We start from the raw sequence: 25,817 nt of genomic DNA, 5'->3' as shown, positions 1-25,817 counted from the left end.
CAGGCAATGAAAATGTGAATTTGATCAAACACAGTGTCTCAAGGGCAACACAACCCTACTCCAAATAATTTGTATAGCATTATGTATGGCACAGCTGGAAAATGGAGCATTATGCATAGATCCTTAACATGCATAAACCATGAAGTAAAATGAATAATTGAAAATACTTAAATATTGGAAAATGTGTCTTGCTAGAACAATATGAACAGCATCACAATTAGGTTAAAATGCATCATGAACTATTCTGAATTGTAACAGTGTTTTGTTAGAACAATGCATAATATGGAGGTACAGTATTGCCACATGGCCACATTTTACCTTAAGGTGATGCAAGGTGGAACAGCTCAACTGAAGCCATAAGTGTAGAGTTCAACCCACTCTGACACACTTAAGAGTGTGTTCTTTCTTTAGTGGAGCTACAGAAGAATCTTGTAAGTGGCACTCGTCAAAAGTGGAAACAACAAACAGATTTGGCCTGAATCTGTAGCCTACAGATACATTCATGTACAACTTTTCAAGTAGAAAACTAGACCTGCTCTGAGCTTGCAATAAGCAATTTGACCAGTAGAGGGGAGTGAGTGATCAGTGTCTTGGCTGGCATCGTTTGGCCCTCCCAGCCCCACAGTACAGTGTGCACCAGCATTTCCAGTTAAGTCTTGTGTGTATTCATACACTCAGTCTGACAGTGAATGACGATATTTCAGTTCTACTGAAACCAACTGTAAAAAGATTTAGGGAGGAATTTGGAAACATGTTCACATGGCAGCTATAACAAAGCAAAGATGAAAAATCTGTTAAAATATTGTCACATGATGAAGCATTCATGTGATATTACATTAATCCCCACCCCTCTTTTCACTCCCCCTGCCCCCCCAGGGAGTTTCAGAGCGTAGTGTTAACTGCGCTGGAGCTGGTAGGGATTCAGTGTCTTGCTCATGGACACTTCAGCAGGGCAGATGCTTTCTGCCGTGGGGCTTGAACCCAAACCGTCCAGTTGAGTAACGGCCTGTTGAGCCACCAGGCCACCCTGCCACCTCAAATGTTGGCACCAACAAACCCCACCCAAGCCTCTGGCCAGTTGTGGTATGAGGAAGTGTTATTTTCACTGTGTGGAATGGCAGCTGGCCTACTAACAAGATTACTACTGTTGTAAACCCTCTGCTGCACCTCCTTTTTGACCAGAGAGCCCAGAGCGTGCTCTGAATACTCTAAGATTAATCTAAGATTACTCTGGGATGTTAAAAATATGCTGAATATATAAACAGGAATTCAGACGCTGCTCTGTATTCCCAAACAGTCCAGAATGTCAGAGAATGTCAACTATGAATACATGCAACATTTGGATGCGTGCACCGAGGGACAAGTGAGAAAAAAACAAAACAAGACGCTAAACCAAGAAACTGTAAACTATACTCAAAGGGTCAATTGTCAATTATCGAAATGTCAAGTCAGAGAGGGGTCAACGTTTACTAAAGATTTTAAATGGAACTGCCACTATAGGTCCGACTATCTGCTCATGTAGGCTTATATCCGGCACTGAAGCACACAGATGGCTCCAGTTCAAGCTGCACAGGCCTTCGTCTCGCCTTGAAATTGTGCGTCTCCATCCTATTGCTTTCATTTATCAAATCTTATCATAATCACAACTAATTTGAAGTAAAGTAGAGGTCAAGGCCATTTGTGTTTTAGCACCGATGTCACAGGCGAACAGATATTTGGCACATACTGTAACATGGAGGCAGGACAGTGGATCCCAAATGCTTATGCCTCACTGACTCTACGTTACACGTCCTTCCTTTTCCCTTTGTCCTACTGTACCAGCTGGACATGCTAAACAAGGGTTTGCATAACTCCGGCTATGGAAGAGAGAGACTCCGATTCAGAGAAAAAGAAAAGTAGGCAAAAACTCTGAGAGAGCATATCCTTCCGTTCCTCCTTGCTGTGGTTTAACGAGATGTGGGCCTTCATCCACAGACCCTGAAAACACTTGTGATTTCCTGTCATTAAACTCAATAAGCCCAGTGCTCTGGCTTGAATTAGCTGGTATGCATTTGGCCTCTAGACTCTATGCGTCATCTCTCTTCCATATACTTTGGCAGAATTGTACAGAGAGGAAGTTGTACAAAATACTATCGGAGGTTTGATTTTGTTAGTGTATTGATTCTAACAATCAGGAGGAAAGCCAACAGTTTCCAGACAGTCAGCATATTCAGTCATTAATGTTGGAATTCATAAGGCACCGTGTCTTCTGTATGTTGTGAATGTAACTCCAAAGAGGAAAAAAATGCACAGGTATGTCATGTCACCCAAAGCATCCAGACATGGACAGAAATGGGTTTGGTTCCCATGGGTGCATCAATGCATACTTCCAAAGTAGTGATTCTTCAGTTAGTACATGTGGAGGGAACCGTGGGCTGATGTTCAAACGTAAGGTTAGTGGTGCATGTCTGAATTGAGAATGATTGCAGAATGCAGACCTCTGTCCCATTTTATCTCTAGCATCGCGTAAAACATTCATACACTCCTGATGCGCAGACTGTCTCTTTTACTCTTATAATGAGTAACCAATCCACAAATCTGTCCTCACTCCCATTTTCACACTCACACACCATCTCCTCTCTCTCTCTGCCTTTCTCTCTGTCTCACTGCTCTAATACTGTCTTGATCATGCTGTCCATTGCTCAGCTAGGCCGTCCAGCAGCCTGCACTCCTTTACCATGAGCTCACTCATAGTATGAAGACATCACGGCAATCACCTGAAGTGGAAATGGTCCAAGGCCACTTCTTGTGGTCTCCGGGCAGGTTTAGAAGATCTCTGCCCAAGGGTAACAGTGCATTTCCTTGATCTGATTGACAAAACACTCCTCTGCTGGTCAGAGAAGGCAGGGGTCTGAATGGGAAGAGAATTTGGCTTCTCACGTGGCAATGTGCAAAATGCAAGCAGGGACTTTAGAGACACAAGGCTCTGATGTAAGTACAATACAAGCCCAGATCTCCGCTGTGGTCGCAGGTCCACACGCCTAGGCCAGGTTGAAACAGTAGCATCTGCTCCGCCCAGTAAGGCTGCTGTACTGGCCTGGTTCATTTCAACCCCATCAGACGGGTGTGGCTGGAAATGAATAATTCAACTCACTCCACAATCCAAGTTTGGTAGCAGTACACACGCCAGCTCTGTGGCCTCATGTTCTGCCAGGGGGCTACAGCATGGACATGTTTTCAGGGGGGTGGGGGTGTGGGTGGGGGTGTGGACCGGGCCCTCCCAGTGCCTCCATCTTATGTTCTCTCCCCGCAGGCCCCAGAGCCCCTCCTCTAGCCAGCACCATCATGGTGTCTCCTGACATGCCGGCAAACTCGAAGGCGAACGTCCCGTAGAACAGCATGATGATGACGCAGAACACCCACTCGAAGATGGCTGATGCATGTTGCAGGGTGAAGCTCTCCTGAACGAAGAATACACCACCTGCAGACGGGGTTAAGGACAATAACAAAACAACCTGACAGCCTAACATTGTTTAGATTCAACTCAATATCAAATCTATTTGTTTCTATGTATATATTTCTCCATTCCTTTTCTCTTGTCTCTCTGTCCTCTTCCCATCAATACCACCCTCCTCACCAATGTTTCCTTTATATTAATTTCACTGTGGTGCTTCCCCCCCACAGCTGGAAAATTGTCCTCACAGCTAGAAAAATTTAAATACAATGAAAATTCATCCAAGGGTGTTATACTGTCTACATATTAAGATATAAATAACCAAATAAGAGCCATTCCTAAACTGCAACACCTTCTGGAACTGATCTTGCAAAGTAGAGTGACCTTTATACTCACAACTACAAAAAAAATATCTACAGGACACACTGCTCTTCACCATCTCCATACTACGCACTACTCTAAAGCACTTTAAGGCCTCGGAGGCTGGCCATCTGTTAGCGGCTGGAGAGGATACTGAGCACCAAGGCTATGAAGGCCAGCAGGGTCATGGCCAGCCGGAGGTGGCCCACACTGTACTCCCCCTGGGTCTTAGCCAGACGGTAAGTCAGCGCTGACTGCAGGCACACAAACAGCATGCTGGTGGGGAAGGCAACACCTGCTCCGACATAGTGGAGCACTTTGGCATTATCAACCTGTCACATAAAGAGAGCAAAAAGGGAGAGAGATGAGAGGTTATAATAAATTATGATGGAGCAAGCCAATGGTTATTTTAAAAGAAAAAAAAAATTTCAGTAGTTCACATCACAAACAGTTAATATAAGGAGACAACTCCATGTAGGCATGGTCAGAAGGGGGCAGCATCAATCAGGCTGAGTACCATGTTGTTGGGTCAGATAATACACTGATTCTTAGTACTTTGTTTGGAGCCTCTTGGCACTCTTTTAGAAGATAGTCAAAGAGAGAGAGCGTGATATATAATGGCAGAGCAGCAACACAATAGAATGCCTCCCTTTCCCTGCTGATCACAAGCACTGTAAGAAACAATACACAAAAGAGCAGCTCAGGAGCATGTGACTGCAGCCCCTGCTGCAGGATCTGAATACACACACACACACACACACACACACACACACACACACACACATCTCAGACGTACCGATCAGGACTGATAAGAGACTCAGTGGAGCATTAACCAAGGCAGGGGGTCTACACAGGGGAGCTTGGCTTTGGACTTGGCTAACAATAAGACACATCTCCAAGGACTAGACTAATTAGACAGAAAGATGACTTTTCTTAGCTATTGCTAACTGGTTAAAGCCTCGGACTTGGAATACCAGCGTCTCTCTGCTCCCCTTAATTCTAAAGTACCATTAGAGCAATAGCCTAGAAGTTATTTAGCTTTGACTTAGTTTTGGCTTCTAAGCCATTTGTCCATTGACCCGGCTAGTACATTCTGAACATTCTTGTGCAGTAGGCTAATCCTTGAAGTGACCAAATGAGATTTCTAGGCAACTCAATATGAAAAAACACATACAGCACAATGAGTCTTTTCTTAGATCTCCCTGTGCCAACCCCAAACAGAGTTGGAAGTGAAGATGGGAAATAAATCAAGGCTAGGGCTTCCACAATTAGAGGGCTTCTCTTTTGTTCAAAGTGGGAATTCTCTTTCAGTCCAGTGCCTTCCATAAAAAAGTGACCATTACAAAATCCTAGTTCTTCCAATCCACCAGCTCTTCATCTAGCTCTATCACATTGGCACTGTGGGGGGCCAAGTACAGTAGTACGGCCAATCTGTTACTCACTAATGCAAAAACACAACACAACAGCCATATGCTCTGTTCCCTGCATCTTGTTGCATTAAATAATGTTGTTTTGGGTTGGGGGTATGGGTGCGGGGGGCTGTTGAGCGGGGAAAACCAAGGGAGGGGGAGAGCCGTTTGCTGAATAGAGGACAGAAATGTGGCAGAAGAAGCAGTAAGAAACAATGAAGACTAAGGAGAGACACGAGGTGAAGGAGGAAGAAGGATGAGTGGAGAGGACTGGGCTACGCTGAAGAGCAACAGCTCTCATTATGGCTATTTCTCTGACCCTCAGCCATCAGCCTTCAGAGGTTAACAGCCTACCGAACAGGCATGAAGAGCAAAAACTGCAGTGATGCAAAAAAGAGAACGATTGTTATTGTTCCACCTGCAGCTGCAAAACCTGGGATCCAGATTAGAGTGAGAGCAGCCCAGAATGTGTGTGCATGGACGTTTCATATTTTGAATAAATTGAATTTCAATAAATATCAGTGTTTGACACGTTTCGTTCTCCCTCACTGTCGTCCATTCTTACAGGTTTCAGGCGTGAAGCTGTACAGTATTGGCCCTTATGTAACATGCAGCTTGATGAATGAGTAGCAGCAGCCCGGTAAATCAGTTCCTGCAGGCTGACACTGACCAGCAGTATCCCTGAATAGATGAATAGTAATGATGTTCACACAATGCAATGCTGGAATCAATGGAGGTCACACTCCCTCAGTATACGGGCTTGAGAAAAAGTATGGCTAGTACAAGTAACTATGTGTAAGGAGATGTGTATTTGCTCCAGGGCTTAAACATCTAATTTATGAGTACAAACTGAAAATAAATACTTTTGGTGTGCATTACATTCACAAAAACAGTGACGTCAGTGAATTCTTTCTAAATGTTTAGAAAGGCTGGATTGTGTGATGCAGGGTTACAGAGGGAATGATTTGCAGCAGGACAGAGGGGTGAGGATGAACGTGTGGGAACAAGCCCAAGTGAGATCCAGCTTTCTGTCAACCTCAGTTTCAGTATCTGCAAATAGAACCAAATGAGACAGAGTGAAACTTAATTGGCTTCCAACTGTTTACAACACACCTGCTGTACCAAACGCCTGTCAAAATCTTTAACATAAGCATAAGGCGCTCATCACCACAAGCAACTTCAATCCGCTCTAAACGCACCTTCGGCTTGGCACGGTCTACCTCACCTGCACAGACAGGAAGTGTACTGGATTACATTATTAAAGTGACAAACACAAACACGCTTCTCAACACCTCAACCTGTTTGTGCGTGCAAAACACACGCAAGCAAACACACACAAACGCACAGACACACAAACCCACGCAGCAGAACAGTTCGCTTTCATCTTTTCTTTGCTTTCATCTCTTCCCCCCCCTCTCTCCAGTCTTGACAGCTGTTCTGGTCCCTCCTTTCTCCCCTTCCTGAAGGCAGCTTTGGGCTCAGCCAGGCTCCAGCTCAAGGAATACTGTGTGTCAGTGGTGTGCTGCTCCCATCACCCACCCTCATCTATTCATCTCCTTCTCTGCCCAAATCATCAGCCCGTCTCACAGGAAGAACCCCAGTGGCCACACCACAGCTGTCCTGCCAAAGACTTACGCAACGCACGGCTCCAAACTGGAGCGGTTTCTCCTGCTGACTATGTTATTGCAGCACTAATGTGTTGTGTTTCTGATGCTATCGCTGTCTTTGATCTGTGAGGGTCAGCAGAGTTTGGCACTGTTAGTGTACTGGGGCCTTGCTCTGTTCTATTTCATTCTTCCTGACAGAAAGAATTCATAGAACTGTGGTTACACGCATAACTTTAATTTTCTCCTCTGATATAGACTTGGTATGACGACTGGGTGCGATTGCTTACGGCTGTTGGGTCAATATGTCTGTGAGCCTATGACTTTTAAACAACTTTAATAGTGTAAAAATGTGTCACATTATGCCAGTGGTCAGTGGATCTATATTTAATTCAGCAGTATTTCTATTCTATCCATATGGTTGTCACACTTCATTCACCATCAATGACATTCTCTATTCGCATCCCAGTGAAATGCTCTTGACTGTAAGAGACGGAGACTAAGGCTGCGAGCCAGCGGCTAGTATCGGGCCTGTCATTGGTTATGGATGGGGCCCGCCGCTACACACACCCGGTCTGCCCGGCTCTTCTCCACGCATGGCCAGACATGATGACTCACTTCCCCCGGCGCTTCCCGTAAAATTCCTTCCAGTTCTCCAGAGCTGAGGCCCCAGAGGAGACGCAGGGAAGAAGGTGAGGAGGACATTTAGCGTTCATTCCTTTCCCGCGCTTTCTTTTGCTTTCCTCGGTCACACTGCACATCTGGTTCTACACCGTCCTGTCAGAGGATTTCTAATGCCATGTCAGCTACAAATAAAACCAATCAACTAGATCCCATCTAAACCACAGCTGACATATAGACTCAACACAGTCCCATGTAAGGCAGCAGTATTACTCATGTTTTATTCTGCTCATGTTTCACAGACAGACACTGTAGATGTAATACTGTCGCTGGATGAACAGACAGGACAGAGACAATCTCTACACACAGTCTTGTCGCCACTTCCCGTACATAACTGAATCACTCTATAATAATGAATGCAGAGCAGAGAATAGGGATGAAGAGAGATTAAGAGGAAAGGGCATATGGCTGTTTATCTAAAAAAGGATACTGATGTTTAACAGATACTGATTTAATATATCAAAGCATCAAATTAATCAAAAGGAAGTCAAAGCTTTCAAATTGTTGGATTCTTACAGCGGGTTCTTTGATCTTCTAATGCATTATAGACAGTTTTATGGTGAAAAGATATTGAGAATGATGTGAATGAAATGGCATGCACAAATTATGCACTCAGAGACACAAGGATTATTCTAGCTCATAATGAAACATGCTTTCATTCAAAATAGAAACTCTATCACTGCATAGTTTCTAGAACTAGTATCAAAAATTCAAGGACAAAATCAGGATAGCCCAGTAGTGGAGAAGAGCATTGCATCTTCATGGATAATATCACAGCTCAGAAACGTAATACTGTCTATTTGTTACAGGGTTCTAATCCTCACGAGTGAAGTAACACAGGCTTAGTCGTAGACCTGTGGTGCAGATGTTAATTTTTTTGGCCTAATTTAATAATTAGGCCAACCTCCCAAAGTGCAAACAGTGCAGTGGATTTACAAATAAGTATTTACAAGAGAGTTCTTCTTCACTCCCATTGGCCTTCAGGTGTTACCTGCTCTGTAACCCCACAAAGACTGACTTGTCTGCAGCCAAGGGAGGCCTGAAAAACTCCAAGCCCCTCCCAATAGACTCAATTTTTTGCAGACACTCCATACATGATTAAGCAATTCTCTCCTCAATAGAGAATACACAATTTCAAGAAATTAGGGAATGTTTACACAAAAATGTACACTATTTAATAACATTTTGTTCACCCAAAATAAACAGTCAGGAGCCCAATATGTATTTAAAACAGAAATATCTATATTCATGATCAGGTGATCATCGTGACCGTGATCATCAAGGCATACGCGCCTGCCTTGATGTTATTTAAGTAGCAGAAATTATGCGTCACGTCACAAGAATTCCTCCAAATTGACATACACGGCACAAAGGTGAGTAGGTGAGTAGTAAAAATGTGTTGCATATGAACAGAAGAAGGCAGAACTACCAAGTGTGCACCCTTGGCGAACTACTGAAACAGGCAGAAGAAATGGGTAACAGCGATGTGGTGGTGAATTACTTTGCAAATAGGTGGAGGGAAGCAGAGAATGTGTGGTGTGTGTGTGCTTATGTGTCGGTAAGTGCGCTACCTGCAGCCAGTGACGGAGCTCCCTGACACAATTTTATCTTTAAAGTCCTCCTGACTCCTCATTTCTACAGCAAACCCAGTGGAGTCTCATTAAAGCTACCAGTAAATGCTCTCTCCCCCTCTTCTCTCTCTCAAACACACACACACACACACACACACACACACACACACACAGAGTCTAGGCTCCCGGCCAAGGTTCCAAATATTTAAACTTGAAAAAACCCTTTCCCAAAGTCCAAATATCTACAGAGAAGGAATTCAGGTGTGGATTCTTCACTTGCTGCTGAAGCTCAAACATTAAACCGCCAGGAGGAACAGTGCAGAACTGTGCCTGTAATGGACGGACAGGCTTCTACAAATCTTAGCGTAGATCTGCTGTGGATTACAGGGAGACAGCAGCCTGTAGGCCCTCTGCCTGTGTGTGTGTGAGTGTGAGAGACAGAGAGAGGAGAGAGGAGAGAGAGACGGAGAAGGGAAGGTAAGGGGGGTTAGAGGAGGATTAAATAAGAAGGAAAGAGACAGAGGCTCAGCAAAAGTACTGAACAGATCCTGAATATTACTGAAAACCGCAGAAATCTTATGATGAGGAACAGTTCTATTTTTGAGTAAATTTCTGGATGATGGAGTGCTGTCTGCTGGCTTTGTTGCTCAACACTGCTTGCAATCCTTGTTGTCTTCTTCTAGCATGCACACACATACAGACACACACACACACACACACACACACACACATACAGACACACACACACACAAGGTATATTTTGATTTATTTGTATTTCCCTTCATTTTATGGATGTTATTGTTGTTCCACTGTTGTCCACCATATTGTTTCTGTTGTCATTTATATTCTGTTAGCTACTGCAGTTGTATCTTAGCTTGTCATCTTGAATTTTGTTTGCTTTGATGTGAGATGTTTTTATAAGCCTCTTGAATTTTTTATCTTACCTGCACAGATGAACGAGTAGATTGCATCTCCTCTATGTTTTTTTTATCATTTTATCTTTTATCATTTTATCTTATCACTTTAGTCACTCTGCTTCAGTGTATTAACACTGTGCAAATGACCTTAAACTTGAACATTTGGCTCACCATACCTGGAAGTTGCCCACCATGATGAGTCCAGCGGCACAGATCCAGCCTGTGGACAGACTCGCCGTGTTGAGAACACAATTCTGGTGCTTCTCAATGACGTGGGCATAGCGCAGCAGCACAATCACCATCACTACAGGAAAGAGAGAGAGAGATGGAGAGACAGACAGACAGACAGCAGAAGGGTGGGTTAATGGTAATTCTTATGAATGTTCAGAACATCAACAGTACAATTAAATCACTACAGCAGTAGAAGAGGAGAGTCCTGAGAGAAATGGAAGAAGGGAGAGGCCGATAGATAAAGGAAAAGGCTCTAGATTCATTATTCTGCAAAGGTACCATGCACACTAAATTGCACTAAATTGAGGCCAGAATGTCTGGCTTCAATTTAATGCAAACACTCCCACACCTCATCTCGCCAAAAAACACAGAGATTTCCTGGAAGCCCATTGAGAATTGCTAGAAATCATGTTTCCCTGCTAAAGAAGCGGGAATCTGAGAGGCGGGAAACTGCGGGAAAGAGAAGTGGGAGGGGGTTGGTCTAAGACTTAAAATTAAAGGACGAAGGGAAAAGGGAGTACAGTAGATGGGACAGATGACTGCTAATGGGCTAATGGGCTGTGACTGGGGGTATTGTTGGCGCTTTGGGGAGCTGACTGATGTGGGGTGATCCCTGCTTGGTCTCTCTTTGTTAGCTCCTCATGGCTGGTGCTTAACGAAGGCTGACTGGGCTTGGTGAAAGCAGGACAGAGAGAGGGAGGGGTGGGGAGAACGAGAGGGGACAAGGAGCCCCTCATGTCTTGACCTGAAGCCCATATACTGTCTCAGAGGCTGAACTGTTGTCTTAGGTCTGTCACCACCTCTGTGTAAGGCACAGGCATCAAGAGGGCCCATGCTGCCAAAAAAGCTTAAAATGGAAACACTGGACACAGAGAGGAAAGAAAGAAATCAGAGCACAACCCCTGACAATGAAACGCTTTGTCTCCACTAGTCGGGGTTTAGATGTGTCGTGGCCCGTCTGGCTCAAAGCCAGTGTCTCCGCTGTCTTTACGACCAGCCGCATTTCACAACCTGGCCAGACCTTTCCATTCTTGGCCACAAGACTCCAATATAAAGGATTAATGATTATGCATTCTAAATAAAATCACTCCTATATCAGACAAGTTCAGTGCAGCAGTTAGCAGTATTAAATGTATATCTTCTTCACAATGTAGGTGATTAGGAGAAAAATAATGTAACTGTCAATTGTCTGTTGTTTGTTTAGCTGTTCTCTATTTCCACTGCTGAAATTAAATGTAAAGGAAATGTGCATAAAATGTGCTTGCTACTTTCAAATACTGCTGCATTATGGGTCGCCAGCTAACAAGTCGTTTGTTGGCAGCTTCAACCAACAAAACCGACAAACAACCGACAAAATTACGATACAATTCCGAACCAGTGTGTGCTTGTCTATGTGTATGAGACACAAAGTGTGTGAATGTGTATATATGTGCTTGTGTGTGAGCCAAAAAAGTGTGTACAAGTGTGAAAGTGTGTGTACTTTGTATGTGAGCAGGCTTCTGTTCCCAGAGCACCAAAATAATTTTGGAGAAGTGATTTAAGTTACTAGCATGGAAAAACAAACAGCACTGTCTCCAGGCGCGGAAAACGACCTTGTCTTTCTTGTTGTTTTTTTCCTGCTCCTTTTTAAAATGGAGAACATTTTGCTGAGGGGAGAAGAAAGTTAATTGCAGTTTACTGCATTAGATTATGGCGTCTCTGTCTCCCCCCTGCAGACTGGCTGGCTGTGGATCTGCTCCCATTCAATAAAATGACGTTTTTTTAATCATTACAAATGGACATGTTTGGACTTGCTGGCCTTCAACAGTTACCCTAAAATGATGAAACACAGTCCAGCAGGTTAATGACAATGAAGCACTTTCCTTTCCCCTCCTTTTCTCCATGGGCAGCTCCATGTTTCTTTCATGTTTAGCTTGGACTTCATGCACTCTAATGGGACACTGATGTAACAGGCTGTTTTCTGTGCGTACTCCTCTGAAAGCGTATGTCATTGAGGATGCATGTCATGCTGAGGGGTCGCAGGCTCCTACAGCGCAAGGCTTTAGTGTCTGATGAGTAAGCAGCATCACTGGCCTCCACCTGGCCTCAGAAGGTCAGTACAGGCTGTTGTCTGACAGCTCAACAATGGCAATAGGTTTATATAAACACCCCATGCTAATGTCCCAAGCCCTGTCCCAGCCCTTGTCTTCTTCCACACAGCCTCCTTCCCCGGGTCGAGCTCTTTCTCTCTGAACTCAGGAAGCCCAGGGGAGGAAGCCGACTGCTGGCTCACATCCAGAGCCAGACATTCTGCACATGCACCAGTATTATTCTCCTGTGGAAGTCACACTGCACCAAACACGCACACAAGCATGCACAACCTTGCTGTCACAAGCACAGACATGCTGCTGTGTACGCACACAGACATGGACGCACCCACACAAGCACACGCACGCCACGCACACACACACACACACACACACACACACACGCATGCATGCACACACACACAGACGAGTCACACATCAGTCACACCACACCTCAGAGTTAAATAAACCCTGCCGTCCCCACAAGGGGATACGTTTCAATCCAAACACCCCACTGCATTCTCTCCCACAGGAGGTATGCGGAGAGAGAATACTTGCATTGTCTTTTCAAGTTTGTGTGTGTATACTGGCAAAAAGGTGGGGAGTAGGATAAAAATGAGAAGAATAATTGTGAAGCAACATACAGGTCATGGAGTGCATATGATCCCAGATGCGGGTGAACCCCTGAGCTTAGTGTAGCGGGCACAATCTACAAAGTGAGCCATAAATCAATAGGCTAAGGAGCTGAGAGCTGATTTCTCACAATAGCCTGTTGTACAGCTACATGCCATGTCAGCTTAGCCTACTTCTGCGGAGTCACAATGACTGGCCTTCTGTAACGAATGACGCAAGCAACCAAAAGCACAGCTGATGAGAGACCTCCTTTACACCCGGCATTGACATGTGTCCCGAGTGATTAGATGGTAAAGAAAAAAATGGATAAAAAAACAGGTATAAATGCACCCAAGACACTGAACATCCAATTACCCAAAGCACCTCCAGATGTGGTCAGATGCATTTTGCTGAGTGTAAACGCAATGCGTCTCAAATCCATATATAGCTTCATTCTACTAGTACCACTACCTCCACTACTACTACTAAACTTTGCAGATCCAACCAAGAAATGTATGCAAACAATCTGACATTAAAATGCATGACATGTGTAACAAATACATTTTAAAGTCAGATTTAAATGAAATCCAGCAAAATTATATCAAGACACAATCTGGATATGAGATGCATGATAATTCTAGGTGTGAAGGGAGTCAGGGATGCGTCAAAAGCAAGAGCATCTGGTGTCAGCCTTAGAACCAGGGCCCCCCCAAAAATGTAACTGAACATTTTGGAAGCTGTGTTGATAATATAAACTGCGTATTGAGTGGCGCTAAGTCAGCATGACGCTGTTGTCGTGGTTGTACTGACATAAACACACATTCCTGTCAGGAAGAGGATGGAACCTGGAGGCACACAGACACACACGTGCATGTGCACACACACACTCACACTCACACTCACACACACACACACACACAGCAGTGTTATTTGGATAGTTGAATACACACAGCATGTGTTTATGAATAGCGACTGGTAGGATGTAATGGGTTTACTCTCCACCAGACATCCTGATTTTAAAGTTCTATTACAAATTGTGATGGGAGGAAAGGACAAGGATAGCTACATAGGTTACTGTGGTTTGAATGGAAAAATCATAACAGAATTTCACAGAAATTGAAACAGAACTATTCTAAACATCATCTGAATTGATCCAGACATGAACTGTCATCATGGATGAGAGATGAAAACAGTTTTTGGATTCTTGTTGTACAGAGTGAGGAAAACTGAAATATGCTGTTTAGGCTAGGCTTAAAACCTGAGATGCTACATTGGTTGCCGCATTGTGTAACTTTTCCAAATTGATTTGTCTGCATTTTTGTCTGGTTGACAGTTACAGTAGCCTAAGCTAAATGCTCTTAGCCTGCCTCTCTCTCTCTCTCTCTCTCTCTGTCTGTCTCTCTCTCTCTGTCTCACACCTACACACATATGTACACAAGGCAGACAGACTGACCCACTGAGGTTCAGGGGTCATGGTTGGCTAACAGTGCCGGTCAAACACTCAAGACTTTCACTGCTGCCTGTGCAGAGTTCACACTGGACTGCAACAGTCTGGTTCCTGCCTAGCTTTCCCACGCACACCATACTGCCTCTCTCTCTCCGCACACGCTAAAACACAAATGCATACACACACACACAAAAGCTCTCCCACTCTCTTCACAGGCAAATACAACAAGAGCAGTAACCTATATCTCACATCAATCTGAAATGAGAAGTTTATCAAACTGCAAACAACAACGGCCAATATGATAGGTATTCAACTGGCTGGGGGACAACACTCAGGCTTAATCGTGTTTTTTTTCTACTTAATATGGTAATCTGTGAGGATCGAGGTCTTATCACGGATCTGTCCCTGCCTCCTTCTAAGATGTCTCACGCAGCAGTCTTAAATAGCCTTAAATAGCTGCTCATGGCATGGAGCCTCTCTATGAAAAAAGACAGGCCAAGGACATCTCTCCCCTCTCTACACACACACACACACACACACACACACACACACACACAGATGGTACATGTCTAAGCCACAGCTGGGAAACATTTACTAGAGCAGGGCAGTCGGAACCACCAACTAACACAGAGAACAGCACGTGCAGACTCACAAAAAAGCACATGGGAGCACATTCACTTGCATATCAGTGCATATCAGTCATATTTTCCTTTTACATGTATGTGTGTGCATGTGCATGTACGTCCGTGAGTAATGCCTGTATGAAACCATTCTCAAGGGAAATTTGTTGTTATTTCTCACTCCCCTTTCATTCAAAATGACCACATGCAGGGTTTTCCCTGGCTCTTGGAGCGGCCCCTGTGGTCAGCGGGGTTGTAGGTTTTGCATGGCGATGGGAGATGGAAGCGTTTTTCTGTGGGCAGCAAAACTAATGCTATTCTAAAACCCTAACATAAGCGAAAGATTTATATGCAAGTTGATCAGAAAAACTACATAGGTGGGCTGCCAAAGAGTCTAAGTTGGTGGGAAAACCCTGGAATATGACTGGCTGTCTGAAAATTGGCAACAGGATGCACAGAACAGTTACTGATGCCTTTCCTGCATCAATCTAGAATCCTACATCAATCAAAACTGCAGCTTAATGCAGCTTAAAGGGCAATATCGTGACAGTATAGGAAATTGTTTTACAAATTTTGGCAAGCAAGGTCAAATAAATATGCTGCCTACAACCAGGGAAACAGCTTCATCCTGTTGATGTAGGCAACGTTTCATTTGTTACATTCTAATTTATATCAAATGGCAAAAATGAAAGTGATGCCTCAGATTTAGGCTATTGATAAGTATTATGGCTGCTTATCTTACAGAATATAAGTGGTATGGTAAATCATAGCAGGAATCTATTTGTGCAAGCGTTTCTAAGTTGATGTAAATGAAAAGAATTATACGTCAAATCTGTTTGCGTATAAATGTGTGTGTGTGAGTGTGTGTCTTACCCATGAAGGAACCAGTGCTGCAGATAAGGCTGAAGAAGCAGCTCTCGGGGGGAAGAGTCCCACATTTACTATAAGAGAGAGTAACAGAAAACACAGAAATAAATCAACCTGCAGACACTACACCACAACCGTGCCACTGATTCCTTTCCCATCCACCTGTAAGCACACATGGGATCACTGTGTGTGTGCACTTTGACATATTTAATTTTATCCGGACTCGTGTGTGCCCATGCAATGGGGGTAGGGGTTCAGCCTCAACTCCTCCTGTCCCATCATGCAGCGTTTGACCTTTCACCTACTCTGCACTGCCTCTGTTCTAGGAACGGGAAATGTATGTAGGAGGGGAGAGCAGGAGAGACAATCAGCCAACACAGGCTGTCTGCCTGGGCCCTGGTTCCTGCTGCCACAAAGCCAAAGCCTTCTCAGCTGACTGCAGTCTCACACACACATACACACACACACACACACACACAGACTCTATAGTACAAACTACGGTAGACTACCACTTAGACATGGTTAATTTTTACACAATTTTTAAACATACTCATAGTCTTAGTATTTTGATCAAAGTGTTCTTACATTTAGTCAGATTTTAGTCACGTCATAGCGACTCAGTTTGGTCAATTACTCACTAACTGAAATGACATAAGATTTTAGTCAGTCATTTACAGTTGAAAAAAGTACATCTATTGCAGCAGCTCTTTAACTGTAGAGTAGAAAAAATAACACCACTGCTTAGTGTAGATTACATTTGCAACATTTAGACATTTCCCAATTTATCTGTTGATCTGACAGCTGCACATAGCTCTAAGCGCTATCTGATATTTTTGGGAACACTGTCGTGCTCTGTATACTAATTCTTGTCTGTGACTGGATAATAATAAACCATGTCTCCAACGATAAGAATGTATTTTTGTTTGCTAGTGTGCAAAAGTAAATACATGCCTGTGAGTGGACACCATGAACTGTGTTGCTTCTAAATTTCTAACCATCACAGTGCTTTTAATTTTGTCATACTGTCCATAAGAGAATGAAATAACATCATTTCCAACATCGTCACGTTAGCCCACAGACAGCCATTCAAAAGTGCATGCAATACACACACAGAACACAATGCTTGAACCCATACACACTCCAAGAGTAATGGCCACTTGTTAAAAGACAGGAGTCAGTTATCCTGTAAGTTGTTCCGACAGCCTGTATTGACATTCCCCAACTCTTTCATATAAACCACAGTATTTACGCTCTCTAACTGCTCTTTGATGTTCAAAGCTCAATGGGCCAAAAAGCTAAACAAAGAAGCAGGAGGTTCTTGATTTCTTAACAAATGTAAGCTGACTCCTCTTTTCTGGGGAATTCCTGTGTGTTTGTGTGTGTGTGCATGTGCATGTGTGTGCGTGTGTGCGTGTGTGTGTGTGTGCGGGCAAGTGCAGACCTATGCTTTGCCTTTCAACCCCACTGCCACGGTGGCAGGCAGGATATTTCAGCCGCAAGTTATTTTCAGAACACACAGACACACACACACACACACACACACACACACACACACACACACACACACACACACACAAACAAACTCAAGGGAACTGTCTCCTTCAAGCTCACTCGCTTTCTGTCACCAACGTGGCGACAGGGGTCATGAGAAAACAATGGCGCGGTGTTCCTGTTTTGAATCGCCAGAAAGAAAGAGACACAGAGACAGAGAGCGAGAGGGAGAGACAGAGGGAGAGGAAGAGACAGGGAGGGAGGGAGGGAGGGAGGGAGGGAGGGAGAGGTACGGGTGGGGATCTCACTGACCTGATGAGAGGTACATTGTCTAGGGTGCAGCACAACGTTGGCCCACTCTGCAAATAAAGCTCCTCTTCACATGACTGGTTGTACAACCTGCAACACCATACAAGCGTGTGCACACACACACACACACACACACACACACACACACACACACACACACACACACACACACACACACACACACACACACACACAGGTCAATGTAAAAGCTGAATGTTAAAAAAAATATATACATTTGCCTCAAAATTACTAGTTTTGTTTAGTCCCATTTCATTAGCAAAGGGAAAAATCCACAACTGCTAGCGGCCACAAGGGGATTTAAAAAACAAAACAACAAGAAAAAAAACATATTTCTGATGTCTTATCATATATTATATCATCTTTGGGATAAATGTTTTTTATCTGTGAAATGTGTATTTGCAGCCTTTAGGCCACTTCCAAGCCTGCAAAGGGAAGACAGTCATTATAATTTACATTATTAATTTAATGTTGAGGGGTCGCAACCAGGCATTCCTTTGCTTTTAGGGTTGGTGAGCCAAAGAGTCAGAGAACCACTGCGTCATCCAACAGTAGCTCTGCTGGTACAGATTAACCCCAGCTTGTCCAAAACAGGCCCAGGGCCCAGAGGACTGGTCAGTCACTAATTAAGGGAGCTTGAATTGAGAAGAATAACAAATGCAAGTTGCAGTTTAGATTTGTGTTAGATGAATGGGATTACTGCTGTTTATTCTGTTGGTTAATGTGCGCGAGCTCTGACGTGTGTCTCTTTGGAGCCTCTGGGAGATGAATAACCTGGAAACAGTCCAGCTACTTACTGTATTACCTGAGCTAAAAACATTCTGTAGAAAAACGTAATGGGAAACATATTGGGAATGAACCACTTGAATGCATTCCCAATGGGGAAATTACATAATTGTGATTTTTTTTTTTTTTTAGATCATGTAGTGATTAATTGAGAGGCATTATCAAACAAAACACAGGATAGATTTAGTCACATACCAGTTATCCACAGGGCAGACATGCTGGTTGTACAGGGCCATGGCATACCTGAAATAGGGAAGATGTGATTAGCCAAAAGAAAAGGCAACTGTTATTTTGCTACAGTGTGAGCTTATTTTATGAGTTGTCAAACTGTTACACTTTACATTTTGAACACTGAGCTGTCGCTCTTATCCAGAATGACTTACAAGGAGTACAAAATCAGAATATGGATCCATTCTTCACCAATATTACAAGCAACCAGGGATTCCTACATAGAAATGCGTTAAGCCACAGACCCCTGTTTGGTAAGATTGTGCCCAAGGTACCCCCACCTAAGGAGATTTTTATTGTTAGATATGGTTTAGTACAGAATTTATACTGTAGGCGGGAAGTGAACAGTGGGGAGAGTGAAGCCACTGAATACTTGTTTCTTAGTTATATTCTGTTATCTGGAATACCGTCTAGTAAATGAAATAATACAATTGAACTGGTCCTTGTTTTGCTTGGGACCCCCTGGAGTCATCTCCGGCCCCCACTTTGGGACCTAGTGACCTAGGCTATACTTTTTCTCCCAAACCTTCCTGTCATAGCGGTAGGCTATTTAAAATCACCCACAACACTGTCCTGTAGCTTTTAATTACTGCACCACAACATTATTTCAGAATTCAAATGGACAAATACAATCCTGTCAGGTTGACCTGCCACTGACTTGCACCTGTCTGTTTTTCCTGTAGGACAAGGCCACCTGACACTTGACTGTTTCTGATCACCTGATCCCAAACTCAGAGGACTACAAATAGAGAGACTGGCTTGTGTCAGTCACCCTGACATGACGGATGCTGAAAACCAACATTAGTGTTTATTTGGTCATGTCACTGAGTAGTCGGATCTACACAGAAGTCAATGACCAGATGATCAATAGATAGCAACAGATTTCTGCATGCTCTAGACCCATATTGCACTTTCAGATAAAGACCTTGATGCCCCACTTAACCTAAGAGTCAACATGCTCTCAATTGATATGGGTGGCTTTCATCCCCGTCATTTTGTGTCCACAACTGAATTAAACATTTGGCATGGGACACAAAATGGAAGCTCTGACATTAAGCCAAAGGAAAGGATAGCATTCTATCAAATGTGAATGGGACTGACAGTCATCAGTAAAAATCAAAACTGTCATGGTGAGATTAGGTGAGATTTCTTGGTAGGGCTGCGCAATTGTGGTTACAATAATTTCCATTATTTTGCCTGATGTTGTGATCACAATTATTAACCGTCCACAATGATTCATCTCAATGAATTTGGAGAAAATTTGGAGTTCAATCTTGAGGTGTTGGGTTAGATGTCCTATTACATTGAGGTACACTTCCAAATGACAGACCACCATTTTCAGCTACTAAAATGATTTTGAGGTTGCGATAGGAGAGCAGATTTGCCTCTTTATCATCAGTGGGTTTTTCCATTCTGACCTGAAATTTGGACTGATGAAATGCCAGCTAATCGTTCACTTTTAGCTATTCACTATTTGAGGCTCAAGCGCTAGGCTATGCACAACTCAACTGTTTCTACTCTGCCCATGCATGCTCAAGTCACACTGAATAGCAGATGGAAATGATGAGACGAATATGCTGTATGCTGCGTATTCAATGGTAATGGTTGGTTGCAAAGCTCAATGTGAATAGCGGAGGAACGTGAATAATGGGAGTACCTGAGTTGGTAGTACAGTGGGTGTTCTGAATGAAATGAAATTAAACATTTACATATGTTTATGTTGAATTCTCTGATTATTAAGCATGGAAACCAAAATCAAGATAGATGATTATACATGATTACATTATGCTGCCCTACTTCTAGGTCGATATCTCAGAAGGGCAAGGGGCAGCTCAGGAAGGAAAGGTAATTGTAATGTAAATATCACAAGGATGACTGTCATCCCCTTATCCCTGCACACTGATGAATGAACAGAAACAATATTTTCAGTGAGAGACAGAGAGAGGCAGAGAGAGAGAGATACACAGACAGACAGACAGAGAGAGAGAGATTGTTTGTCCTGATATGTGACAGCACTCCTAGGTCAGTGAGAGGCTAAACAGCAATTAAGAATGTCTCCACGGCTGGCAGCATCCTAGTCGCAAACCACACTCAGTCGTGTGCACTCACACACAAAATAGGCTACTACAAAATGCAGAGCTGCCCCTTAAAACACACACACACACACACGCCTTTCGAAGGACAGAAAGACATCTGCACTCCTGACGCACCTGCCACCGTAAAGACACAACAGCAGACACAGAGAGACATGCGTGCATGCACACACACACACACACTCCCAAAGATAGACACGCACATAAACAAAGCTACACATAGATCATCTGAGCCCTGCTTCTCTTTCTCGCGGTAAGTATAATAAGATAATATGATAATAACCAGCGTCCTTTAGGCCTCTGTGTCATACATACTCAAGCAATGTTGGCCATGAATTTACAAAAGGAATTATTCCCGTTCACATTTTCATTTGTTTACAAAAAAAAAGCCGTGGTGCCCTGGGCTTGAATCTGGCCTGGGACCTTTGTCGCATGTCATAGCCTATATGCCTATATGACTGCAAGCTAAACTCTAACTAGGACTCAGTAGAATGAAAAACAAGTTTTAGGGCATCACTATATTCAGCTTATTGTATTACTGTAGACTCAAGGAAATTAAATGACCAAATGTAAGTATTTAAAGGCCCAATCTAAACAACAGTCATTACTACATAAACTAGACTGTGTGTGTTCTCATAAAATTTCAGACCAATCCAATAATCACAAATGTCGTTAACAAATCAGGATAAAAGAATATCTATTTGTAGCTCATCTCGCAAAGCCATAAGACTGAGTCTCAAAAGTGTAAGAAGGCAGGAGGTAGAACTTAATTAAGATGTAATTAACTTAGTGGCTTGTTAATTTTTTCCACAATCTGTGATTACTAAATGCATGTCTTTTATAGAGTTTTACTACTGAACAGGGGAGCAGCGTTTGGTAAATGCTTGACAGCACTGATGTATGTGTTACTGTTGTTTTTCCAACCCAAAACTGGCACGGTCTTAAGTGAATCACAATGTGAAAGCCATATAAACCAGATGGCATGGCGGTATAGAGCGCTGCTCTTGCATAATGCAGCGTGGAAACCCACCGTTGTGAATGGAACATGGCTGTCAGGTAGAGGGCTGCCAGAGTCGAGGCCTAAAACCACTGCCTGAAGAATAGCATCATAAAAAAGGCTGACAAAAGAGACCATTAGCAGAAGTAGAGGCGGACCAACTGAGTTCACTAGAAAAAAACAGGAAAGAAATAAAAACAGAAGATATATTCAGCTGAAGAGAGCCATGTTTGGTGTATTTGGTCAGTTCTCAAAGTCAAAACAACACCAGTACAGCTCCAAAACATTTCTAAATAAAGTAGTCTTTCTTAGCTGTATGCAGACCTAAATCAGCACACTCTATGCTTGGACAAGGCTAAATAATAACAGGTTTGTTTACATAATTGGGCCTCTACCAAAGCTCAGCTGTGGTGAGCTGTAATTGCAAGCCTGGGAGCAATATATAGGAGGAACAGACCGTGTTTTCTTATTTAAGATTGGAGGACCAGGAACATTTAGACAACATTACCATGGAAACTTCTAGTATATACATTTCATAGCCACTAAAGGACAAAATGTCAACAGAAACCACAGGCTAGGGTGTGATGCATAACATACCTTTTACTATAAATAAAACTTGCCACTAAAGCCTACACTCCAGCGAGCAACCTATCCGGCTCTTTATAACCCATTCTGTTGCCTATACACTAATGGGCAACGATATACTAAAACCTGAAGTAATACTGTATGTGCATAAGAACAATTTAAAAACTGAATGGGAAAAAGTATTGCTTACAGGTATACTGAATCTACAGTATACTGCCCTTTCAAAAAGCTTTATTGAACTTATGAAGGTCAGCGGAAGAATCTATGCCAAGACTCTTGGGTGGACGCGGGCCTAAGCCTTCCTCTGGCTCCGCACGGTCCTTTCGTACACTGGGCAGGGCCGCCAGATGCTGTGTGAAAGTCCTGAATAAGCACTCCGCTACCCTGTCCCAGTATTTACCCAACTCCCACCCAGTCACTCTCTGTGAAAAGGGGGAGTTATGCAACAAATCATGGCCTTTGGCATTCCACCGCTCTGGAAAGAGACCCTTGACTGCACTTAGAAGAAAGACGCCCTTGTCAAGGTAACAGGAAGGAAATAGGTGTGAAGGATCTGATGGCGACTTCTGGCCTCTTTACTAAGATCAGCTTTCCAGCTCAAAAACACATGCCAAAACAAAAAAAACAGATGCGTTGCTTTCCTTCGATCTAAAGGCAATATTCACCTGCATCGTTTCCTCCTTCTCCATCCCAGTAAAGGCATATTCAAACATTAACCTCTCAGCCCCTTCTTGCCTGCAATTCCCTGTACACCTGAACACACACTGCAGGTTGGACTGTGAGGCTGACTATAATTATACTCTCACTCAGAAATGCTAATCAATGTACAAGGTCTTTGCTTTGGCATCTGAAGAGTCTGCTTAGTCCCCATGCAACTCATCATAAATATAGCACATATCCTAGATATAGAACTCTGACACTGTCAGTGTATTTGGAATTGGGCCATCTGTCTCGCCCCTTGGGGTTTGCATTCCTCTTCCCAGAGTAATCACAGAGCAGAAGAGAGCTGTCAGCTCCTACATAACCAGGTGGGACTCTTTCTCTCCATCACATCCACTCAGATACAGTATTTCTGATAATTAAGATATACTACGGCCCACCTTTAAGTGAGAGAGTGATTATCCCACAGCCTTCCTCTAGAGAGCTAATCCACATGCAATTGCCATGGCTCCCAGGAATTCAGGGTAAATATGCAGTGCTGCTCTCCTGTAGGCATTTCCTCTAGGCTGCGGTATCAAAACGTTTTTGCCTTGATAAAAACAACAGAGCTGTAGTTTGTTACACTATGACCTGGGTGAATACGCTCATCTAATGGGCAGACTTCCAAATCAACGTTTGCACTGCATCAACTAACACGTTACTACATGTAGTCTAATCCATGTGTTGAAACTTTGTAATAGATTGTAGTCTTGCACATATTGTTTAGGCGGCTGTGTTTATTCAGTTTGGGAATGCACACTTGTTTGCCTAATGCCTAGTAGCATTTAAAAGAAGATGCAACAGCAATGGGCTAAGTGGCAAACAATGCTGTAATAATATATTTCTATGAAAGAAGGTGAATGGGTACGCTTGATTTGTTGGCAAGTGGTCACGGTATAGGCAAAAAGATATACTTCCTTCTGCATCACAAAATGTATGATAATGACACATCAGTCATGCCTAGTCCTAGATTAAAAACTTTACACCAATGGAGATCTCCACTGAAAATGAAATCTTAGTCTAATACTAGGCTCAATCCATGTCCGCACAACCAGCCCGATATGTCCTTTACATGCCAGAAACTTACACTGAACATATTGCTGTAGTTCCCAGATTATCCTAAAGCAGAGTGACTAGTCAAACACCAACTTTCAGCTGCAAAGGGCTGTACAGACATTTCAATTTCACAGTTGACTTACAGTAAGTGTGCAAGAGGAGCAACCACTTTTTCACTGATGATTTTAAGCTTTCAGAGTTATACAAAAATAGAATTGTATGCTATGTTATTACTGCAAATGAAAGGTGACACTTACACAACCCATATCCCAGTGATGGTGAGAGCTGGGAGGCTGACAGGCAGTATCATCCACAGAGACATCTCTGACCCCTGTGGTCAACCTCTCCCCTGGCACCTGGAGCAGCCCCTTTCTTCTTTTTTCTCTTTGGCCAGCCAAGCACTCTCTGCTCAAGTACTAGCATTTAACTGTGGGTGATTGACATCTGCATTTCCACTGACTTTTTCAAACCATCCAGGTGTGATGAAGGGTAGGCTGAACACTGACAGGTCAGATACGTCCTTTTAGCTGGTGAATGGGAGGTGAGAAGAGTAGTTTGGTCAGCATCATTCAACGTCATCATTCAACATCATCATCATCATCATCATCACACCAGTTTAGGCCATCCTGCATAAGTGCATGATACTCAATAATGTTGTCAATGTTAGGTGATGTCCTGTGAAGGTAAGTGTTATTATAAACTATCCATGGGTTTGCCGACACAAAATGTAGTTACTAGCTAATATAGTTTATAAATAACGTTAACACTGGAGCGTAAACCCACCTAAATTAAGTTTACCGACCTTTTGATTTGCGGAATGGTTTACTCATCTTTTTCCATCAATTTCGTTCACCAATACAAAATATGAATTGGTGAATTCATCATAGTAAGTGGAATAGATCTGACTTAAGGATAAGATTGACATGGGATCTTTTAAGGAGAAAAACATAAATGCTTTTCAGGATATATAGCTAGCATCTAGCTTAATTTTTACATTGGTGGTGGTTTCCCTACTGATGACCAATTGGATGTCACAGTTCACCCACCGTTTCATTTACCACTGGGTTACATCCATGCATAAGGTAGGCTACATACAAACGGCTGCTAACGTTTATGCTGCTAACAACATCGAAGCACGACAACAGCTATTTTTTTGGCTTACCTTCTCCCTCTCCGAGATTACTGTTGAAGTTTTTCCGTAACTTAACGTACGCCAACCTCTTGTCCACACCTCCGGCAGCCCAAATGGTCCCCTCCACGCGGCACTATGGCTGAGGTGTTGCGTTGGGAGAAATCGCTGTATGCTTATATCAGTTCCTATCTTTCCATAACCGGCGAACTACAATCCTGTCCGGCCGTTATTCGCTTTGAATCAGAGTGGGAAGGACCGCTCTTCCAGGCAGCCGGGCTCGTGCTACACTGCATCGTTGCTTCCTCGCCGCCACGAGCCCGTCCAGCTGTTACATTGAACTCCGCCCCCCAAGCCTGCTAGAGCGGTGTGTACGCTGGATTTCTGTTTTCCTGCATTCCGAGTGGGCGGGCGGAAAAAACTACAACCAGACTCATGGTGTGTGTTTTTATAAAAAATTTTGTATTTTTAATTGCATTTTAATTGGGAAGCTTACAAACAATTATCACTACGCGAAAATGGCAAAAACAAGATATGCGTGAGGATATTTATTAGACTATTCACCTTTTACATGACATGCTGGTCAAATCTGATTGTAGGTTGCCTTG

General features: G+C 43.3%; 1 protein-coding gene across 1 annotated transcript; it reads right to left on the bottom strand.

Moving 5' to 3' along the window:
- Positions 1 to 876: 876 nt before the first annotated feature.
- On the bottom strand, positions 877 to 25,441 carry LOC139923394 (transmembrane protein 150A). Its single transcript, XM_071914164.2, has 8 exons — positions 25,243 to 25,441; positions 24,338 to 24,607; positions 18,618 to 18,665; positions 17,622 to 17,708; positions 15,825 to 15,892; positions 10,152 to 10,279; positions 3,948 to 4,125; positions 877 to 3,460 (listed from the first exon to the last, which is right to left on the bottom strand). The coding sequence occupies exons 2-8, from the start codon at positions 24,400 to 24,402 to the stop codon at positions 3,198 to 3,200; spliced, it is 837 nt and encodes a 278-aa protein (XP_071770265.1). The 5' UTR covers positions 24,403 to 24,607; positions 25,243 to 25,441; the 3' UTR covers positions 877 to 3,197.
- Between the last annotated feature and the right edge of the window lie 376 nt (positions 25,442 to 25,817).

This window comes from Centroberyx gerrardi, chromosome 15 (assembly GCF_048128805.1).
Source record: "Centroberyx gerrardi isolate f3 chromosome 15, fCenGer3.hap1.cur.20231027, whole genome shotgun sequence".
Classification (NCBI taxonomy): domain Eukaryota; kingdom Metazoa; phylum Chordata; class Actinopteri; order Beryciformes; family Berycidae; genus Centroberyx; species Centroberyx gerrardi.
The sequence above is the reverse complement of the archived record's forward strand: the minus strand, read 5'-3'. Positions and strand labels throughout refer to the sequence as shown.

What these genes read in the sequence shown, in the direction of transcription:
- LOC139923394 (XM_071914164.2), bottom strand. Translation starts at nt 24,402, where the DNA reads ATGTCTCTGTGGATGATACTGCCTGTCAGCCTCCCAGCTCTCACCATC. An exon ending in GTCTGCCCTGTGGATAACTG is followed by an intron (nt 17,709 to 18,617) that starts GTATGTGACTAA and finishes ATGGTGTTGCAG; the next exon opens with GTTGTACAACCAGTCATGTG. An exon ending in GACAATGTACCTCTCATCAG is followed by an intron (nt 15,893 to 17,621) that starts GTCAGTGAGATC and finishes TCTCTCTTATAG; the next exon opens with TAAATGTGGGACTCTTCCCC.